The sequence below is a fragment of the Lagenorhynchus albirostris genome, chromosome 18, assembly GCF_949774975.1.
Source record: "Lagenorhynchus albirostris chromosome 18, mLagAlb1.1, whole genome shotgun sequence".
NCBI classification, from domain to species: domain Eukaryota; kingdom Metazoa; phylum Chordata; class Mammalia; order Artiodactyla; family Delphinidae; genus Lagenorhynchus; species Lagenorhynchus albirostris.
Genome location: NC_083112.1, coordinates 33,177,533 through 33,199,351, shown reverse-complemented (window position 1 = coordinate 33,199,351; position 21,819 = coordinate 33,177,533). Strand labels below are relative to the sequence as shown.

The window sequence follows — 21,819 nt, the reverse complement described above, 5'->3', positions numbered from 1 at the left end:
TTGACAGTAGAGTCAAGCCCAACCTGTATTTGATGGCCTGTAAGAATGGGTAATACTACTCACAACGCTTTGGGGGTGAAATGTTTTGTGAGTTGCTCGGGCCCACCTGGAGGGTTGCTAGCTGCCCTAGGCCACAGAATCATTTCGTTAGAGCAGCTTCCGAGTAGTTTGGCCTTTACATTTGGAATCTTCTGGTTCTGACGATGAATTACAACCTAATACAGCTGAAAGGTGTGGCAGGCCTCTCCAGATCCATGAATTATGTGAGCTCCTGAGAGGAGGAAGCAGAGATTATTCACAAGTTAAGGCTTTGGCATCTGTCCCTGTTGCCTCTGAGCTCGGAGTCGTACTGCAGTCCAGGAGCCGACTTTGTGACACCAAAAACCAAAGCCAAACCTCAACCACCAGCACCATGTCCTGTTAAAACAACAAAGAACAAGTGTGTGTGTGTCTCTGTCCATGTCCATGTTACCGGGGATGTGAAAAAAAAGCCAAAGGAACCAAACACCCAGCTGGTACCAGAGAATGACATGTTTGCATTTAAATACTTCAACTTAAAAAGTGATTTAAAAAAAGTTTTTTTTTAAATAAATTATTCCCGAACATGGCTTTCGTGCAGGTTACATTCATATATATAACTTTACTTTTACGTTTAACCATCATTTGGGAACATCTTTTATGTATCAGGCATCATGCCAGGTGGTAGGGAAGAATAAAAAGTAAATAAATTTGGGCTTCCCTGGTGGCGCAGTGGTTGAGAGTCTGCCTGCCAATGCAGGGGACACAGGTTTGTGCCCCAGTCCGAGAAGATCCCACATGCCGTGGAGCGGCTGGGCCCGTGAGCCATGGCCGCTGAGCCTGCGCGTCCGGAGCCTGTGCTCCACAGTGGGAGAGGCCGCAACAGTGAGGCCCGCGTCCCCCCCAAAAAAGTAAATAAATGTAATCTCAAAAGAGCTTATATTGTAGAGACTCGTGGGAAATCGTGTTCAGAATGGTCATAACTAAACTTTGAATCAAAACACAATTATGTCCTTCAAAGAGGCACTTTCACGGAGGCTTCCGCTCCTAGGACCTCCCTAAGTATGACCAGTTTCCCACTTTATAGTGGGGTAACTGTTTCTGTGAGTGAACTTATGAGGACAGGGAATAGTAGAGCTTTCCGTAGAGTTTTTCCTTTTCTTGCTGCTTCCCCAAAGTATCAGTGTGTCACACAGAGGGAGAGCAGGTAACCCAGAGAACTTGTGAGTAACAGGCTTGAATGGGCCTTTTTATTTTTGCTGTTATAAATGGAACATGTTTTTTAAATAAGAAACCATCTATTTTAATGTTTGTGAGAATTCTTAGACAACAGCTAATACTGACTACTTAATACCACAGAGTTCAATATTTCACATAATATTTTCTTCTTTTAGTAGTCAATGAGGTAGGTGCAATTATTATCTCCAGGTGAGGAAACATGCTCAGAGAGGCTAAATTACCTGCATAAGGACACACAGTTAATAAAGAATGGAACACGGATACTGACCCAGGCACTTGGACTTGGCAATTCTGCCTTCCCCTGTGGTTGGGACTTCCTTATCACTTTTCACTGGTGTCTAATAAATGGGAGAATTCTTTAAAGAATTACTAGGGCTGTTTGGTTGAAAAAAGTCTCCATTTGGACACATTTATGGAGTAGCAGTTGCCAAGGCAGCCACAGATCTATGATATATACCTGCCCTCACCTTCCAGGCAGGGGCAATGTGTTCTCTTCTGGACCCCTGCACTGTTCTATTCTTCTATTATCCTCTACTCTATTAATTTATTTATTGGTATTTCTCCTCTTGTAAATGATTATACCCAGCAGGAGGGATTTTGAATTATTTATCTTTGGATTCCCAGCACCTATCACAGTACCAGGTGTATTGTATGTATTCAATGAATGTTTAAATGACTGAATAACTGAAATAATCCAGAGACTTAAATATTAATAACATAGATCAGAACTAAAAGAAATCAGTTGAGTGGGGTACAAATGGAATTTATTGAGACTTACTATGTGCAAAGTACTGTGATTTGCTTATTTTAATTCAATTAATCTTCAGAACAAACTTGTGAGGTAAAACTATATCTCCCATTTTATAGGCAAGGTAATTAAAGCTTGGAGAGTTTTAGCAGGTTGCCCTGGGTCACATAGCTAGCAAAGAGTAGCACTGGATTTAACTCAGGTCTTCTGCTTTCAAAGCCCCTGTTTTTTTTCTGTCCTTCTTCCTTTAAAGATGATCTCTACCTTTCCAATTGCTACCACCAAGTTCAAAGAATTCTATTCTTCTTCAATTGCACCATACCTCGTTTTCTTTCTTAAACTTTGTAAGAATAGTCTCATAATGTTAATTCTTTTATAATCTAGCAATCTCAAAAGTTAGTTAAGTTTTGAGGAGGAACCAAGATGGCGGAGTAGAAGGACGTGCTCTCACTCCCTCTTGCGAGAACACCAGAATCACACCTGGCTGCTGGACAATCATTGACAGGAAGACACTGGAACTCACCAAAAAAATACCCCACATCCAAAGACAAAGGAGAGGCCACAATAAGATGGTAGGAGGGGCGGAATAACAGTAAAATCAAATCCCATAATCGGTGGGTGGGTGACTCACAGACTGGAGAACACTTATACCACAGAAGTCCACCCACTGGAGTGAAGGTTCTGAGCCACACGTCAGGCTTCCCAACCTGGGGGTTTGGCAACGGGAGGAGGAATTCCAAGAAAGTCAGACGTTGAAACCTAGTGGGAATTGATTGCAGGACTTTGACAGGACTGGGGGAAACAGAGACTCCACACTTGGAGGGCACACACAAAGTAGTGTGCACATTGGGATCCAGGGGAAGGAGCAGTGACCCTAGGGGAGAATGAATCAGACCTACCTGCCAGCGTTGTAGGCTCTCCTGCAGAGGCAAAGGGTGTCAGTGGCTCACCGTGGGGACAATGACACTGGCAGCAGAAGTTCAGGAAAGTACTCCTTGGTGGGAGCCCTCCCAGAGTTTGCCATTAGCCCCAGCAAAGAGCCCAGGTAGGCTCCAGTGTTGGGTTGCCTCATGCCAAACAACCAACAGGGAGGGAACTTAGCCCTACCCATCAGCAGTCAAGTGGATTAAAGTTTTACTGAGCTCTTCCCACCAGAGCAAACCCAGCTCTACCCAACACCAGTAACTTCCATCAAGCCTCTTAGATAGCCTCATACACCAGAGGGCAGAGAGCAGGAGCAAGAAGAACTAAAATCATGCGGCCTGTGGAGCAAAAACCACATTCACAGAAAGATAGACAAGATGAAAAAGCAGAGGGCTACGTACCAGTTGAAGGAACAAGATAAAAGCCCAGAAAAACAACTAAATGAAGTGGAGATAAGCAACCTTCCAGAAAAAGAATTCAAAATAATGATAGTGAAGATGATCCAGGACCTTGGAAAAAGAATGGAGGTAAAGATCCAGAACATGCAAGAAATGCTTAACAAAGACCTAGAAGAATTAAAGAACAAACAGAGATGAACATTACAATAACTGAAATGAAAACTACACTAGAAGGAATCAATAGCAGAATAACTGAGGCAGAAGAACGGATAAGTGACCTGGAAGACAGAATGGTGGAATTCACTGCTGTGGAACAGAATAAAGAAAAAAGAATGAAAAGAAATGAAGACAGCATAAGAGACCTCCAGGACAACAAAAAACGCAACAGTATTAGCATTATAGGGGTCCAAGAAGGAGAAGAGAGAGAGAAAGGACCAGAGAAAATATTTGAAGAGATTATATTCGAAAACTTCCCTAACATGGGAAAGGAAATAGCCACCCAAGTCCAGGAAGTGCAGAGAGTCCCAGGCAGGAGAAATATGGTAAGGAGAAATATGCTAAGATACATAGTAATCAAATTAGCAAAAATTAAAGACAAAGAAAAATTATTGAAAGCAGCAAGGGAAAAACGAAAAATAACATACAAGGGAACTCCCATAAGGTTAACAGCTGATTTCTCAGCAGGAACTCTACAAGGCAGAAGGGAGTGGCACGATATACTTAAAGTGATGAAAGGGAAGAACCTACAACCAAGATTACTCTACCCAGCAGGATCTCATTCAGATTCAATGGTGAAATCAAAAGCTTTACAGACAAGCAAAAACTAAGAGAATTCAGCACCACCAACCCAGCTCTACAACAAACGTTAAAGGAACTTTGTTTAGTGGGATATACAAGAGAAGAAAAAAAACAAACCCAAAACAATTAAGAAAATTCGTCACAGGAACATACATATCGATAATTACCTTAAACATGAATGGATTAAATGCTCCAACCAAAAGACACAGGCTTGCTGAATGGATGCAGAAACAAGACCCATATATATGCTGTCTACAAGAGACCCACTTCAGACATAGGGACACATACAGACTGAAAGTGAGGGGATGGAAAAAGATACTCCATGCAAATGGAAATCAAAAGAAAGCTGGAGTAGCTATACTCATATCAGATAAAATGGACTTTAAAACAAAGAATGTTACAAGAGACAAGGAAGGACACTACATAATAATCAAGGGATCAATCCAAGAAGAAGATATAACAATTATAAATATATATGCACCCAACATAGGAGCACCTGAACACATAAGGCAACTGCTAACAGCTATAAAAGAGGAAATCGACAGTAACACAATAATACTGGGGGACGTTAACACCTCACTTACACCAATGGACAGATCATCCAAAATGAAAATAAATAAGGAAACAGAAGCTTTAAATGACACAATAGACCAGATAGATTTAATTGATATTTATAGGACATTCCATCCAAAAACAGCAGATTACACTTTCTTCTCAAGTGCACACGGAACATTCTCCAGGATAGATCACATCTTGGGTCACAAATCAAGCCTCAGTAAATTTAAGAAAATTGCAATCACACCAAGCATCTTTTCTGACCACAACGCTATGAAATTAGAAATGAATTACAGGGAAAAAAACATAAAAAACACAAACACATGGAGGCTAAACAATACATTACTAAATAACCAAGAGATCACTGAAGAAATCAAAGAGGAAATCAAAAAATACCTAGAGACCAATGACAATGAAAGCACGATGATCCAAAACCTATGGGATGCAGAAAAAGCAGTTCTAAGAGGGAAGTTTATAGCTATACAAGCCTACCTCAAGAAACAAGAAAAATCTCAAGTAAACAATCTAATCATACACCTAAAGGAACTAGAGAAAGAAGAACAAACAAAACCCAAAGTTAGCAGAACAAAAGAAATCATAAAGATCAGAGCAGAAATAAATGAAATAGAAACAAACGAAACAATACCAAAGATCAATAAAACTAAAAGCTGGTTCTTTGAGAAGATAAACAAAATTGATAAACCTTTAGCCAGGCTCACCAAGAAAAAGAGGGAGAAAACTCAAATCAATAAACTTAGAAATGAAAAAGGAGAAGTTACAACAGACACAGCAGAAAAAGAAAGCATCCTAAGAGACTACTACAAGCAACTCTATGCCAATAAAATGGACAACCTGGAAGAAATGGACAAATTCTTAGAAAGGAATAACTTTCCAAGACTGAACCAGGAAGAAACAGAAAATATAAACAGACCAATCACAAGTAATGAAATTGAAACTGTGACGAAAAATCTTCCAACAAACAAAAGTCCAGGACCAGATGGCTTCACAGGTGAATTCTATCAAGCATTTAGAGAAGAGTTAACACCCATCCTTCTCAAACTCTTCCAAAAAATTGCAGAAGGAGGAACACTACCAAACTCATTCTAGGAGACCATCATCACCCTGATACCAAAACCAGACAAAGCTACTACAAAAAAAGAAAATTACAGACCAATATAATTGATGAACATAGATGCAAAAATCCTCAACAAAATACTAGCAAACAGAATCCAACAACACATTAAAAGGATAATACACCATGATCAAGTGGGATTTATCCCAGGGATTCAAGGATTCTTCAATATACGCACATCAATCAATGTGATACACCATACCAAAAAATTGAAGAATAAAAACCATATGATCATCTCAATAGATGCAGAAAAAGCTTTTGACAAAATTCAACACCAATTTATGATAAAAACTCTCCAGAAAGTGGTCCTAGAGGGAACCTACCTCAACATAATAAAGGCCATATAAAACAAACCCACAGCAAGCATCATTCTCAGTGGTGAAAAACTGAAAGCATTTCCTCTAAGATCAGGAATGAGACAAGGATGTCCACTCTCACCACTATTATTCAACAAAGTTTTGGTAGTCCTAGCCACAGAAATCAGAGAAGAAAAAGAAATAAAAGGCATCCAAATTGGAAAAGAAGAAGTAAAACTGTCATTGTTTGCAGATGACATGATACTATATGTAGATAATCCTACAAATGCCACCAGAAAACTATTAGAGCTAATCAATGAATTTGGTAAAATAGTAGGATACAAAATTAATGTACAGAAATCTCTGGCATTCCTATACACTAATGATGAAAAATCTGAAATAGAAATTATGGAAACACTCCCATTTACCATTGCAACGAAGAGAAGAAAATACTAGGAAAAAACTTACCTAGGGAGACAAAAGACCCATATGCAGAAAACTATAAGACACTGATGAAAGAAATTAAAGATGATACCAACAGATGGAGAGATATACCACGTTCTTGGATTGGAAGAATCAATATTGTGAAAATGATTATACTACCCAAAGCAATCTACAGATTCCATGCAATCCCTTTCAAATTACCAATGGCATTCTTTACAGAACTAGAACAAATCATCCTAAAATTTGTATGGAGACAAAAAAGACCTCGAATAGCCAAAGCAGTCTTGAAGGAAAAAACGGAGCTGGAGGAATCAGACTCCCTGACTTCGGACTGTACTACAAAGCTACAGTAATCAAGACAATATGGTACTGGCACAAAAACAGAAACATAGATCAATGGAACAAGACAGAAAGCCCAGGGATAAACCCACGCACCTAAGGTCAAGTAATCTATGACAAAGGAGGCAAAGATATAAAATGGAGAAAAGGCAGCCTCTTCCATAAGTGGTGCTGGGAAAACTGGACAGCTACATGTAAAAGAATGAAATTAGTACACTCCCTAATACTGTACACAAAAATAAACTCAAAATGGATTCGATACCTAAATGCAAGACTGGACTCTATAAAACTCTTAGAGGAAAACTTTGGAAGAACACTCTTTGACATAAATCACAGCAAGATCTTTTTGATCCACCTCCTAGAGTAATGGAAATAAAAACAAAAACGAACAAATGGGGCCTAATGAAACTTCAAAGCTTTTGCACAACAAAGAAAACCGTAAACAAGATGAAAAGACAACTCTCAGAATGGGAGAAAATATTTGCAAATGAATCAACGGACAGTAGATTAGTCTCCAAAATATATAAACAGCTCATGCAGCTCAATATTAAGGAACCAAACAACCTAATCCAAAAATGGGCAGAAGACCTAAAGAGACATTTCTCCAAAGAAGACACACAGAAGGCCAAGAAGCACATGAAAAGCTGCTCAACATCACTAATTATTAGAGAAATGCAAATCAAAACTACAATGAGGTATCACCTCACACCAGTTAGAATAGGCATCATCAGAAAATCTACAAATAACAAATGCTGGAGAGGGTGTGGATAAAAGGGAACCCTCTTGCATTGTTGGTGGGAATGTAAATTGATGCAGCCACTATGGAGAACAGTATGGAGGTTCCTTAAAAAACTAAAAATAGAATTACCATATGATCCAGCAATCCCACTACTGAGCATATGCCCAGAGAAAACCATAATCCAAAATGACACATGCACCCCAATGTTCATTGCAGCACTATTTACAATAGCCAGGTCATGGAAGCAACCTAAATGCCAATTGACAGACGAATGGATAAAGAATTTGTGGTACGTATATACAATTGCATATTACTCAGCCATAAAAAGGAACAAAATTGAGTCATTTCTTGAGACGTGGATGGTTCTAAAGACTGTCATACAGAGTGAAGTAAGTCAGAAAGAGAAAAACAAATATCATACATTAATGCATGTATGTGGAACCTAGAAAAATTGTACACATGAAGTCGTTTGCAGGGCAGAAGTTGAGACACAGATGTAGAGAACAAACGTATGGACACCAAGGGGGGAAAACCACGGTGGGGTGGGGATGTTGGTGTGCTGAATTGGGGATTGCAATTGACATGTATACACTGATGTGTATAAAATTGATGATTAATAAGAACCTGCAGTATAAAAAACAAACAAACAAAAAAACAACTAATATTAAACTTTCTTTGGGTTATTTTTATGGAAATATGTTAATATAAATGTTTCAGACATTACATGAAATTTCTAAAAATCTTATATGTTCTGGTATAATGTCATAAGTCATAATTCTAGTTATTACTTTAAAATGTATATCTCAGAAGTAACTAAATTTCCTTGTCAATTGCATTATTATGAACTTTAACCATGGTCATTTTTAAGTCTTTTGTCATTACAGAAAGTTCTGGGTGTACTCTGATGCTTTTGCAAAAATGTTCCTATAAAAGGGTTTCATCTTCAAGGAATTCATGGAAAAGACTCTGACAAGTACAGGTTTCTGGTAACTGACTATACTGCTGAACTGAATGAATAAGCATTTTCAGAACTCTAATGGAAAACTGATTAATTCATAAAAGTCCTAACAAAAGATCAAGATGAAAACAAAAATTAATTACATGGGACTGAGTGAACTGATGAGGATGATTATAATTTTTGTGGCTTTCTGTTTGAATAATAATAATAATAAATCCCACAAGGACTGAGAGGCAAAAAATACACAAATCAATTTTCACTGCAAAGTAAAGGAGCTGTTACAGTGGAGGATTACTGGACTGAATGTCAATATTATGACATAGTATGAGTGTGTTTCATGTTTGGTAATTTCAATCGTTGTTTTGTTGTGGTCATCCATTTACAATGCTTGGGGTCAGTTTATTTATCTCTTTTAAAAATAAAATACATTGTGTGTGTGTGAAAAATGTATATATATATATGGGTGGAAGACCTAAATAGACATTTCACCAAGGCAGACATACAGATAGCCAAGAGGCACATGAAAAGATGCTCAACATCACTAATTGTTAGAGAAATGCAAATCAAAACTACAATGAGCTATCACCTCACCTCGGTCAGAATGGCCATTATCAAAAAATCTAGAATCAATAAATGCTGGAAGGGGTGTGGGGAAAAGGGAACCTTCCTGTACTGTTGGTGGGAATGTAAATTGATACAACCACCATGGAAAATAGTATGGAGGTTCCTTAAAAAGCTAAAAATAGAACTACCATATGACCCAGCAATCTCACTACTGAGCATGTACCCTGAGAAAACCATAATTCAAAAAGAGACATGTACCATAATGTTCATTGCAGCTCTATTTACAATAGCCAGGACATGGAATCAACCTAAATGTCCATAGATAGATGAATGGATAAAGAAGATGTGGCACATATATACAATGGAATATTTCTCAGCCATAAAAAGAAATGAAATTGAGTTATTTATAGTGAGGTGGATGGACCTAGAGTCTGTCATACAGAATGAAATAAATCAGAAAGAGAAAAACAAATACCATATGCTAATGCATATATATGGAATCTAAAAAAAAAAAAAAAGGTACTGATGGACCTAGTTGCAGGGCAGGATTAAAGAGGTAGACACAGAAAATGGACTTGGGAAATGGGATGGGAGGGCAAAGCTGGGGCGAAGTGAGAGTAGCATCAACATATATACACTACCGAATGGAAAATAGTTGGCTGGTGGGAAGCAGCAGCATAGCACAGGGAGATAGGTGCTTTGTGATGACCTAGAGGGAGGATGGGAGGGAGGCTTAAGAGGGAGGGGATATGGGGACATGTGTATGGATATGGCTGATTCGCTTTGTTGTGCAACAGAAACTAACACAGTATTGTGAAACAATTACACTGCAATAAAGATCTATTTAAAAAAAATTTAATTAAAAAATTTTTTTAAATGTTAGTTAAGTTTTAACTAGTGACTGAATGAATAAAATGATGGATGGATGGATGGATGGATTCATTAACACCTCTCTTATTCTTACTAATACAACAAGTTAGCGGGGAAACTAGGGTTTAAACATTTAGCTGTAGAGCAGGATTTGGGTCTCTATTTGCAGAAGCGTAATATCTGCAAGATTTCCTTTGGTATTTTTTAATTTGTTTAATTGATTTTACAGTAAGCATGGAAATTAAAATTTATTTTTGCCTCTATTTTCCTTAAACCATAAAGTTTGTAAGAAATTTAATTGCATTTAGCCACTTTAAAACAATACATTTAAATGTCATAATTTTAAATGAAATTGCATCTGAATTTAATAATAAAATCAAATTTTTCATATATTGTTAGAAAGTGCTAGTTAAATGAATTCTCAAAAGACAATAAGTTGCTGTTTAGTACTTTAAAAACCTGGCAACTTCTGCCTTGCTATTTGTTAAAATGTACTTTAGAATATACAATGCAATTTGAGAATTTTAATTTTGGATCATAAAGCAGTATTAAGATTTTTCTCCTGAAATTTGTTCAGTAAACTTTATTAGGTCTTCTTTTGACCCTCACTAGGGAGAAGGAAGATAAGGTCCACTCAGTGGGTGAAGACACACAGCAGAGAATTGAAATTGACAACACAAAACAAGTGGATCATTCAGACAGCAAAAGACTGGGAGTAAGTGGCAACAGGTGATTCCTTGGAGCATAAAGCATAACAGACAATGGGTTTGAGGGGGAATAGTGAAACCTGTAGTCCCTGAGTATGGGATAGTTGTCATATATGGGACATCATTGATATTGGACATGTGAGAGGGCTCAGTTTAGAGCCAAGAATGCCAGGCACTGAAGGTATGATCTCTCTTATATGTGGAATCTAAAAAAAGGAAAAACCAAGATCATAGATACAGAGAACAGACTGGTGGCTGCCAGAAGTGGGGAGTGAGGGGGGGAGGGGTTAGATGGACAAAGTTGGTCAAAAGGTACCAACTTCCAGTTATAAAATGAAAAAGTCATGGAGATGTAATGTCCAACATGGTGACTATAGTTAATAATACTGTATTGTATATTTGAAAGTGGTAAAAGAAATTGTTAAAGTTCTCATCACAAGAAAAAAAAGGTAATGTTTGTTAACTAGTTATTGTTGTAATCATTTTGCAATATGTACAAATATCAAATTGTGTTGTACACTGGAAACTAACATAATGTTATGTCAGTTATACCTCAATTTTACAAAATGCCGGGGGACTTCCCTGGTGGTCCAGTGGTAAAGAATCCGCCTTACAATGCAGGGGACGTGGGTTCGATCCCTGGTCAGGGTACTAAGATCCCACATGCCATGGGGCAACTAAGCCCGTACACCACAACTACTGAGCTCCTGTGTCTCAGCTAGAGCCTGCATGCCCCAAACTACAGAGCCCACACTCCCTGAAGCCTGAGTGCCACAACTAGAGAGAAACCCGCCTGACGCAAATAAGACTCAACACAGCCAAAAATAAACAAATAAATATTAAATAAATCTTTAATAAATAAATAAATAAAATGCCGGGCACTGGATGATTAGACTGGGCTCTTGCCAGAGCGGTTACCATCTGATATGTAGCTACTTCCATTAAGCCTCACAACCACCCTCTCAGTGGGTATGATTATTATGCCCTCTGAACTGAGGCTTACCTGTGAACAATGTCTCGTCAGGGAGTGGTGGACATGAGAGTCAAACTTCCAACTGCCATCTCCAAAGCTGTACTCTACAACTAAAATGTATTCTACCAAGTTCCACTATAACCAGTTCTGCTACACTATGGAGTGTCTTCCGCCAATCCACTCTACTGCTGAGACTTACAAGTACACTTAGTTTTCTTCTAGGTTGTCCAGATAGTTCACTGGAGTAAGAATGGAGGTAAAGCAAAAGATCCTGGGACGAAGATCTATTCAGGTGTTCTTTCTTTAATACTTGAGCATAGTGATTATGGTAGTAGAATTATGAATCCTGAAAAAAAAGATATATTTGATGGATAATATATCTGTATCTCATATGATAACAGAGTATGTGAAAAAATGCTCCTAATGTTTTGCAAAGTTGTAGGAAAAATATTGGTATTAGTTTGTAAAAGGACACACACACACCCACACACACACACACCAACGTTGTCTTACAAATTATACTAAATTTTTTCCACATTCAAGAATTAACTGTAGGGCTTCCCTGGTGGCGCAGTGGTTGAGAGTCTGCCTGCCGATGCAGCAGACACGGGTTCGTGCCCCAGTCAGGGAAGATCCCACATGCCGCAGAGCGGCTAGGCCCGTGAGCCATGGCTGCTGAGCCTGCACGTTCAGAGCCTGTACTCCGCAACAGGAGAGGCCACAACAGTGACAGGCCCACGTACCGCAAAAAAAAAAAAAAAAAAAAGAATTAACTGTGATGAAACTATGTCCACAATAGTTCACCTGAAACATTATGGGCCAGATGTGTTTTGAATTCGAAATTTTTTGGATGTTAGTAAAGTAATAGAGTACTATATTACATGACACCTTCAAATGGCATATGAAATGTTGACCTGAAATAGACTGTCACATATTTCCCCAGCAAAGATGGGTTTATTCAGAATCAACAGTGAATTGCAATTCAGGGTCTGCAATCCTATTGAACCACCTACAGGTCCCGGCAAGGAAGGAAGAATGCTTTCACAGAGAAAAAGGAACTTGGAAGGGATATAGTAAACAGAGTCCACAGCTTTTCATTGGCTGAGTCCTTGACAGGAAAGAAAAACTCTTTCTTCTTCCTGTTGGGCTCTCCTATTGTTGCAGGGTGTAAGCACTCCCCATTCGGTTTCTCAAGTCTATTTAATTGAGGTCTCTGTTTATTAATTTTTTACAGAAGCAGCATCCATATCAAATATTAATATTTCTACCATGAAATATGAATATTGACACTAAGTGGGATAAATAAGTTCTATGTGAAACTTCGTGTCATTTCTGGTGAGGTTTTTGTTGTTTGTTTGTTGTTTGTTTTTTTTTTCCGGTACGCGGGCCTGTCACTGTTGTGGCCTCTCCCATTGCAGAGCACAGGCTCTGGATGCGCAGGCTCAGCGGCCATGGTTCACAGGCCTAGCCGCTCCACGGCATGTGGGATCTTCCTGGACCGGGCATGAACCCATGACCCCTGCATCGGAAGGCTGACTCTCAACCACTGCGCCACCAGGGAAGCCCTCTGGTGAGGTTTTGATGCCAAAAATGTTTGCCACAAATTTATTAATAAATTTTTCAGAGATTTTTTAATTTCAAAACTAAACATATGGGGTTTTAGACTGGTATTTTCTTGAAAAACTCTATTTCGTATACATCATTAAACACTGGATTTTGTCAAAAAATGTCCACATCAAACTGCATCTTAGAGCAAAGTAAACATTCATTCCATTATCCATTTTCTAAATTCTTAATTCAACACATGTGACAACCTACAGAAAATAAGCCAGTTAGATCTGATACAATATTTGTGCCTTAAGATTGGTAAAATTATGACGCTGTAGAAGTGTTTCTTCCATAACTCTTTCTCTATACTGTCAACCAAAACACAATGCAGGAGGCTGCAAATAAGAAAAGAGTTTATTCAGGGTCTTAAGAATTGCAATTCAGGAGACACAGGTTCAGGTAAAACCGAAAGAGAGTTCCAGGGAATAGAAAGAGTCAGGGGCTTATAAAGACCACAAGGTTTGTCAACTGAAAAAATGCACAACCTAAAATTTGAGAACTACCTTTTATTTGGTGGGCTTAGGATTTAAGCCCAGGATACAGCCTCTCAGGTAGCTCTGAGGAACTGTTCCAAAGAGGTGAGGGAGGAGCCAGGATATATAGGAGTTTTGGCTGAAAAAAGAAAAAATGTAGTCGAACATTAAAAGATTATTGCTAATCACAAAAAAAACGGACGTCTCAAGTTAATGATTTCAGTGCTTTTCTGTGTATGGGAAGATGCAAGAGTCTGGTCTTATTGAAATCATTCCTTTGAAATGTATGTTAACTATCAAGGGCCAGAATACTGTTTTTCTCCATCCTGAATTCCCCTCTGTGTGCACTGTTGGGGGCGGCTGCAGTGGCTGCTGGCTTTATGACCATGATATCCTTTGTTTACTGAAACGGCAGGTACCATTCTTGGTCCATAGTGCCTCCTCTTGGTCATAAATTCGACCAATGTTTGGGAGGCATTTCATGACCAATTTTGTTCCATGATGCCAAGAAGGCTCATTCCTAGATCAGGCAAACATTCTGGTGACAGACCCCTCAAGTGCTAATTTTTGGATTAGGCCCTGTTTATAATCTAAAATTCTCTGGATCACCTGTCTTACTAGTCTACTGTGATTCAGGAAATGTCTTCTCTTATTGCTTCTTCCCATATCTAGAGTTGCACTATTAAAATGATTCTATGTAGAGTTATATATGTGATTGATTGCCTCGAGGCATTTAGCCATCATTACTTTTGTTGGAGGCCTGGTTACACATTGGGTAATGCAAGAGACAACAATCTTATAAAATAGACCGGATATAAGTAATACAGTTGTAACATTAATAAAGTCACAGTACAGCAGAGACAGGCACAAGGCATAACTAATTTGAAAACAAGAGAAAACAAATTAAAACAATGTTTAGTATAACTGGTTGTAATCTGATTGCAATAAGCCATCAAGTCCACAGGGGAGCTGGCTGGAGAAACAAAATTCTGGAGGGATCAGGTAGAGAGAAAAAGATAAATGTTTCATCTTTGTTTACAAAAATATACTTTATCAAGTTGTTGTAGGTCATAGTTAACATAAGAGGAAAGTTTTCCTGGAAAACAAATATTAAATGCCAGTATTTTTCAGTAAAAATGTCATAAAATAATAAATCATATTGATCAGTTCATTCAGTCCCATGTAATTAATTCCTGTTGATCTGGATGGACCATCAGGTTTTCCCTTAGAATTTTATAATTTCTTACCAGTTCAGTAATATGATCTAAGAATCATCAGAAACTCATATTTGTCAAAAAGTCCTTGTTATGAATCTTCTTGAAGATCTTAATTTTATAAAAACATCAGAGTAAAACAGTAATTGTCTATAAATGACAAAAGACTTAAAATACCATGGTTAAATATCTGATTACAATGCAATTGACAAGAAACTTGGTTATTTCTGTGACATACATTTTAAGATAATAACTAGAATTATGACTAATAATATTATACCAGGATATAACAGACCTTTAGGAATTCCACATAAATTTTGGAATATCTGTTTGGACATTTATCCAAACAATATAACCAAAGACTTTATCACCACTTCTTTGACAATGGTTCCCATGTCATTTAACGTACCAAATAAATCTAAATTGTTTATATCTCTCTTTGAGATGTTTCTGGGACTCTTTGAAGCAACTCAAAGTTAGCTGGAGGTCAAAAGAATCTTAATTAGAATTTGATATTTGGGAAGTCTGTCAAAAAATATTATCAAAAGTTTTCATTTGTTATTTTTAATAACAAGTATAATAATAAGTATTTATTATATAATAATAAATATATTTATTAATTTATATATAAATAATAAGTATTTATTATTTTTAAATTTTATTCATTTTTTTGCTGTGCTGTGTGACTTGTGGGATCCTAGTTCCCTGACCGGGGATCTAATCCAGGCCCTCAGCAGTAAAAGCACAGAGTCCTGAAAACTGGACTGCCAGGGAATTCCCCTCAAAAGTTTTTTGAAACAGTTGGTCAAATAGGATCGTAGGTCACTGTGAAACAATACTTATTCACTCAACCAAAGTGACAATAAAAGTTTCTTTAAGGCAAATACAGATCATTTAGAAGGCAAAGAAACTCACAATCTGTTATCAAAAGTAGATCAACATTGCAAGAAAACTTTGTTCTCTTAACAGAGGGAGAACCCAACTCCAGTCCTGCACCAGCCCACTCTCAATAACTAAATTCATTTACCTAATTCAGTTCAATTCAATTTCAGCCTAACCATGAACAAGGACCCTTTTTCAGGGCCCTCTTTCTATAAACCTTCCACAACTTTCTGTATCCATATTAGTTTGTCCCTTATTTTTCCATCCAGATATAACCAGCTATAGGACAAAATTAATCTTTCCCCTTAACAAAATGTATTTCGATTCTTCATACCTTGTTTTGCTGAAAACACACATCCTACTTTCCTTGCAAACTAAAATGTTTCCCTTATTATTTTTAGTAGCCTTAATTACATATTACAATTTTAACCCTTAAAAACTTTGATCTCCAGCAAAAACCTACAAGCAGCAAGAAATTGTGAACTGTTTGTCATACCAGTATTTCTTGATTGGCAAACATTTAGGAACATTCCAAAATCTCTAGAAATGTAAACCTTTTCATAGTATAATTTCTTTCCTCAATGTGGTATAAGATGTGCATCTAATAAACCTAAACATCTTCAGTTTCCCTCTCATAAGGAGACAAAGTAGGTAAATTTAGACCTGTTTAGCAATTAATGTTCCAGTATTTCATCTTATTTGAAATGACCTAGATACTCAATGAGTTCCCATCATTTAACTTAACTTACTAAAACTCTAAAATTTCAAGTTACCAAAAATCTGGAGAAACTATTTTAGATAGATGTACCCAAAATGTAATTATTCCTAAAGAGTTCACCTGAAAACTCTTATCCCGTTTACCATTATTTTATAACTTATGAAAATATCATACCAAGTTAATTTCTCCTTTCTGAAAGAACTCGGTAACAGAAATAACATGAATTTATTGACCTTTAGTAAACCTAGGTACAATAAAAGACATGTCTATATTGATTAACCCAATAAGTTTAAGCTAGTTTTAATGCAAAATATTAATTTAATATTGAATATTTCCTGGATAACCTGAAATTCATTCTGGCCAGTTTTCTTTATATTTAGAAATATTTAATTTGTAAACACTTTTAAGTCAATTAAATAGAATTCTTCTATAAATTTAATTTTGATAATATTTTCCAGAGATAGAGACATCTCATATGTATAATGTACACACAAACATGTAAACAGACAAAACTAGAGATCTCACAGCTTCACTTTAACATTTATTTAGTGATGAATCAGGTCCTACAATATAAACGTATTAGTTTCTAAAGAACAGTTGGAATACGTTAAATTTATTTGCTCAGATGACTAAGTCTTTACTATTTGTGGAAAAGACTTTTAAGATATATATTTGTTCTTGATAAATTCTTAAGGAAGCTGTGAATTAGATTTTGTGTTAGGGAGTCTTTCCAGTGGTTTGAGTTTTAAAAGGGAATTTTTTCCTTTTTTAAAAAACTTTGGTTTCATGATTGAACTAATTAGACTCAGTCTCAGGTTATTGTGGGCTGTATCTACATTTCTGATTTGCAAGACAAAGACAGTTGCTTTAATTCCCCAAAGAACTGGTCTGCCACATAAATGATATTAAAAGATTGATTTGCCCAACTACATTTTCATTAATTTGCTTTTTTATATCAGTGAGAAGATTCCCAAATAAACTGAAAATCAAGAGTTCTTTGTTCTAGAACTTTAAGGATCAATTTATCATGCTTTCGGAATTTCGCACAAGGCATTCAACAAAGGACCTCTTTTTGAGGGTACAAGTTAAACCCAGAGCAAAATAATTTCTATTATTGTTTTCATAAGCCCCTGAATATTAGTTCTCAGTTTTTATTTCATATTGTGCAGGCTCAAGTAATCCTTTTGTTTTCTTTTAGTATTTTTAATTACTATTGTCTGAAGGGCACATTTATATGCCCTGTCTTATAATACCAAGGGGAGGTGAAGCACCCCAGTGAGACATAATGTCTATCACACAATATAATTAAGCAAAAGTAATGTAACCATTTTATATAAAGCCCATTTAAATATACCAATTTTTATAAATTTTCTCAATTCTGTCAACTTTAATACCTTTAACTTTAGTTTCCATTAAGACCCCATCAACAAGCTTTGGTCTTATAAGGAATCGTAGAAGCTTTCCTTTTAATTCCCCAGCCATTTAACCTATTTTTGTATAAAGGCTTTGGGATCCCCAGTGAAAGGTTGAGCTGAGGGACTCAGGTCTTTTTGTCAATCTCTTAACTTGATTAATTGGCCTTTTGCCCCAAGCAATTGTTGATCAGATATCTCAGTGTAATTTTCTTCCAGCCTTTTAAATATATAGATTTTAACTGGGGTCAATAGAGTGAACTTGTTTGGGGCCCTTTAATGTTGGGACCAATAGGGAGTCCCTTTGGCCCATCCAACCTTAGGTCATGTTGTATAAAAACCTTTTGTTTTAATCCCATTAACGTTCATTTTATTTAATGTCCTATTTCTTAATAACCATCTAAAGATTTTTATTCTTTTGAGATGAGTTCCTTTAAAATTTCCACCTTCTTGGGAAGAAGTCGCTAGACTTTCTCTTCAGTTTTTTCTTATTTCCCTGTTAACCCAGTTAACATTAATTATCCTAATGTTTTTATTAGCATCTGTAAGGCCCATTGAGGGGAAGTGGAGACCACAAATAAGGCTTCTCAAATTGGTTTTTTATTTGTTTTAAACTAAGGGAGTTCTTAGGTTAACTATATATATATAGATAGATAGATATAGATAGATAGATAATATATATCTCTATATATAGATACATATATGATGTTCTTCTAATTTGTTTTTTTCACCAATAGGTACCAGCTATTTATAATGAGGGCTCTCTAAAAATTTACCAATTTAGAAATTTTTTCAATTTAAAGGGTCTATCATCTGGTCGTTGATGAGATGTATCTAAATAGCAGCTCAGGTCACAGGAGGCATCCCCACAAGAGAGTACGATGGATGCAGCCTTCACAAGATCTAGAAAGTTTACTCCCCAAAACCACCTAAGAAAGTAAAGGGCCTTTGTTATACAGGTAATGCAACAAAAGTTAAGGTGACAAAGACCCCTGTGAGCTGGCAGAGCCAGACAAAACACTGCTCAGAATCCCAGTCTATTTGACTGGCTGCCAAATGTACACTATGAAATGCCCAAGGTCGCGAGGCCCCTCCACAAGACCACCAGAGTCGAGAGTCAAAGCCAAACGGCAAGGGTCATTTATTGCAGGTTCGAACCTGGACCTCCGCGCACTTGTTGCCGGTGACGCTAAGAGGTCCTGGCGGAGTTTAGTACAGCTCTTTTATAGACCGGTACAAACATAGTCGCCGATTGGTTGACTTTTAAACAAAGACACTAGTCGCCGATTGGTTGACTTTTAAACAGAGACACTAGTCGCCGATTGGTTGACGTTTAAACAAAGACACTAGTCGCCGATTGGTTGACTTTTAAACAGAGACACTAGTCGCCGATTGGTTGACGTTTAAACAAAGACACTAGTCGCCGATTGGTTGACTTTTAAACAGAGACACTAGTCGCCATCTGATTGGTTGGACGGTTGCGGGGGTGGGGGGGGTCAGCAGGCGTAATTACAGAAGCGAGAGCGGCTGGTTAAGTTTCGGTTTCCTGAGGTTTTGTTTCTTAATTGGAAATACTTAAGGCGGGGCCATGGTCGCAAAAAAAAATAGTGCAAACAGGAGGACTGATACAACCCTAGCAGTGCTGCGGCCTCCACCAGCCCAACGGCAGGGCGTCGGGAGGCTGTGCGCCCAACTTCAGGCAGCGCTCCCAAATGTGGCAAGCCCAGCGCCGCGCCCTGGAATGGTCCTTTTTCGGCCCTTCCCCTCCGGAAAGAACAGAAAAGAAATTCCAGGAAAAGCACAAATTGAATGCAGGGCGTCAACTCAGTCCTATTCTCACCAAAGTAGAACATAGCCCCCTCATTCCCCCCTTTCTCATGAACCAGAGGAGCCAATCTTGGGTCCTCAAGGCTCCGTTTCTTCAATTTCTGAGGCCTCGCAGGGCTGATATTGCGTTCTTAATATCATTAGCTGGACTGTATTTATTCTTTCGCGAACAAAATTCATGACTTTACTGAGTATACAGGGGCCTATAGTGAGGAGGAGAAGGAGGCATAGTAGAGGGCCCAGGATGGGGAGGAGGAAGGGGAGCATCCCATGAAATCCTGACCAAAGGGGATTATCCGCTAATTCTTGCCGGCGGCGAGCTAGGTCTTCCTGGAGCTGGTGGATCTTGTTTCTTACAATGCCTGATTTATTTGCATAGAAACAACATTTTTTTTTTAGGGCGAGGCATATCCCACCCTGTTCAGCTGTCAGCAAGTCTAAGCCCCTCCTATTCTGTAGGACCACCTCGGCCAGCGAATCTAATTGGTCCTGTAAGTCCTGAATGGTCCCAGAGAGAGTTTCTACATCTTCTATTAATTGCCTAGACAGCTGACTATAGGAGTGAAGGGAGACCCCAAGGCCCGTGCTCCCTGTGGCCACAGCTCCTGTAATTCCTAATCCTACCAGGAGGGGCAGGACTGTAATGGCTCGTTTGGTTCTCCCTGCCCAGAGGTCAAAGCTGGGAATGGGCAATGGGGTGTCTCCCGAGATCAGGTCTACATTGGGGAGGAGAGTGGCCAGGGTGCAGACCCCTGTCCAATTCGGGGGTAAATAGGTGTATGCTAGGTTACTTCCACAGACAAAGACAGTGGTATTAGGACTACAGAGGGAGGAGTTCACGGGGATATATTGACTACATCCAGTGGATGAAAGGATTCCCAAGTCAATACTGGCGTTAGAGAGGGAATCGTTCTTGACAAAGCATGAGGTATTAAAGGTGGTTGAAAATTTTGAAAATTGTATGGGGAACGGCTCGGGGAGTGAAGTTGGGTTACATCGTTCGCTGATATTTAAATTGGCGAAGGTGGGGATGGCTATAGGGCGGGGCGGTCCTTGAGGAAGGCAGAGCCAGCAATCCTGTGCTAAGTTGGGGTTGGTGGTATTTAAAAGCGCAAAAGTAGCTTCTAGTATGGACATGGTCTGGGAGTCCAATTCAGAGGGATCGACCTTAGGGAGAATTAGGGGGTGGTAGCTGAGCTGTGGGTACAGATGCCGATAGGCCTCTTCTATTTGTCTTCGGGTTTCTATCTGGCGCACTGCGTCCTGGGGCCCCCCACCGTCTGACATATGTGTGGGGGCCCTGGTATTCCAGCATACCGGGGTCCCGGGGGTGCCAGTGCATCCAGCCTGAAGGTATTTATTATCATCACTAATGGTGGGGCTTTTATTATTCTGTAGTATGGCTGTGAAATAAGTCTTGTTATTGGCCCCTATACATTGCTGGTAAGAGGAATAGCACATGCTATGCATTGATTCCTGGAAGGTAGAACAGGGGCAAGTAGCTCGAGGGGGGAGTGGCTTAGGCTTATGGTAGCATTGCCAGTTTTGAGAGGCCCCGGTAACCCTATATTCCTGAACAAGATACGCAGTTATGCCCCCGCAGTCCTGCATATGAGTATACCCTCGGGGAACAACAGGAGTCTCCATAGTACCTCCCCTGCACTCGCACGGTGCACCATATAGTAGTTGTATTAAAGTATTCTTATTGGGGGGAGGGCCGAATCCTCCCCTCGTGGCCCGAGGGTTGAGGGTTAGGACTATCATTAGGGCTATCAGCAGTACTTTGGTCATCATGGGGGAGGGTACGGCGCAAAGTCAGTTTGAGGGGATTGTTCTTACTCCGGTCAACAGTCCAGGTGACGTCAGCTTTAGTGGACTTGATGAGGTCAGAGAATGGGTCCACCGGCTTGACGTGTGTGTAATGGATCCAGGCAGCTATGCTGTCCACCTTGATGGCTGTCGGCGTTGTCAGGATGATCTGGT

General features: G+C 38.7%; 1 protein-coding gene across 1 annotated transcript; it reads right to left on the bottom strand.

Moving 5' to 3' along the window:
- Positions 1 to 18,781: 18,781 nt before the first annotated feature.
- LOC132508704 (syncytin-1-like) lies at positions 18,782 to 21,483 on the bottom strand. The gene is made up of 2 exons (XM_060129079.1): positions 20,120 to 21,483; positions 18,782 to 18,938 (listed from the first exon to the last, which is right to left on the bottom strand). The coding sequence occupies exons 1-2, from the start codon at positions 21,481 to 21,483 to the stop codon at positions 18,782 to 18,784; spliced, it is 1,521 nt and encodes a 506-aa protein (XP_059985062.1).
- Positions 21,484 to 21,819: the final 336 nt, after the last annotated feature.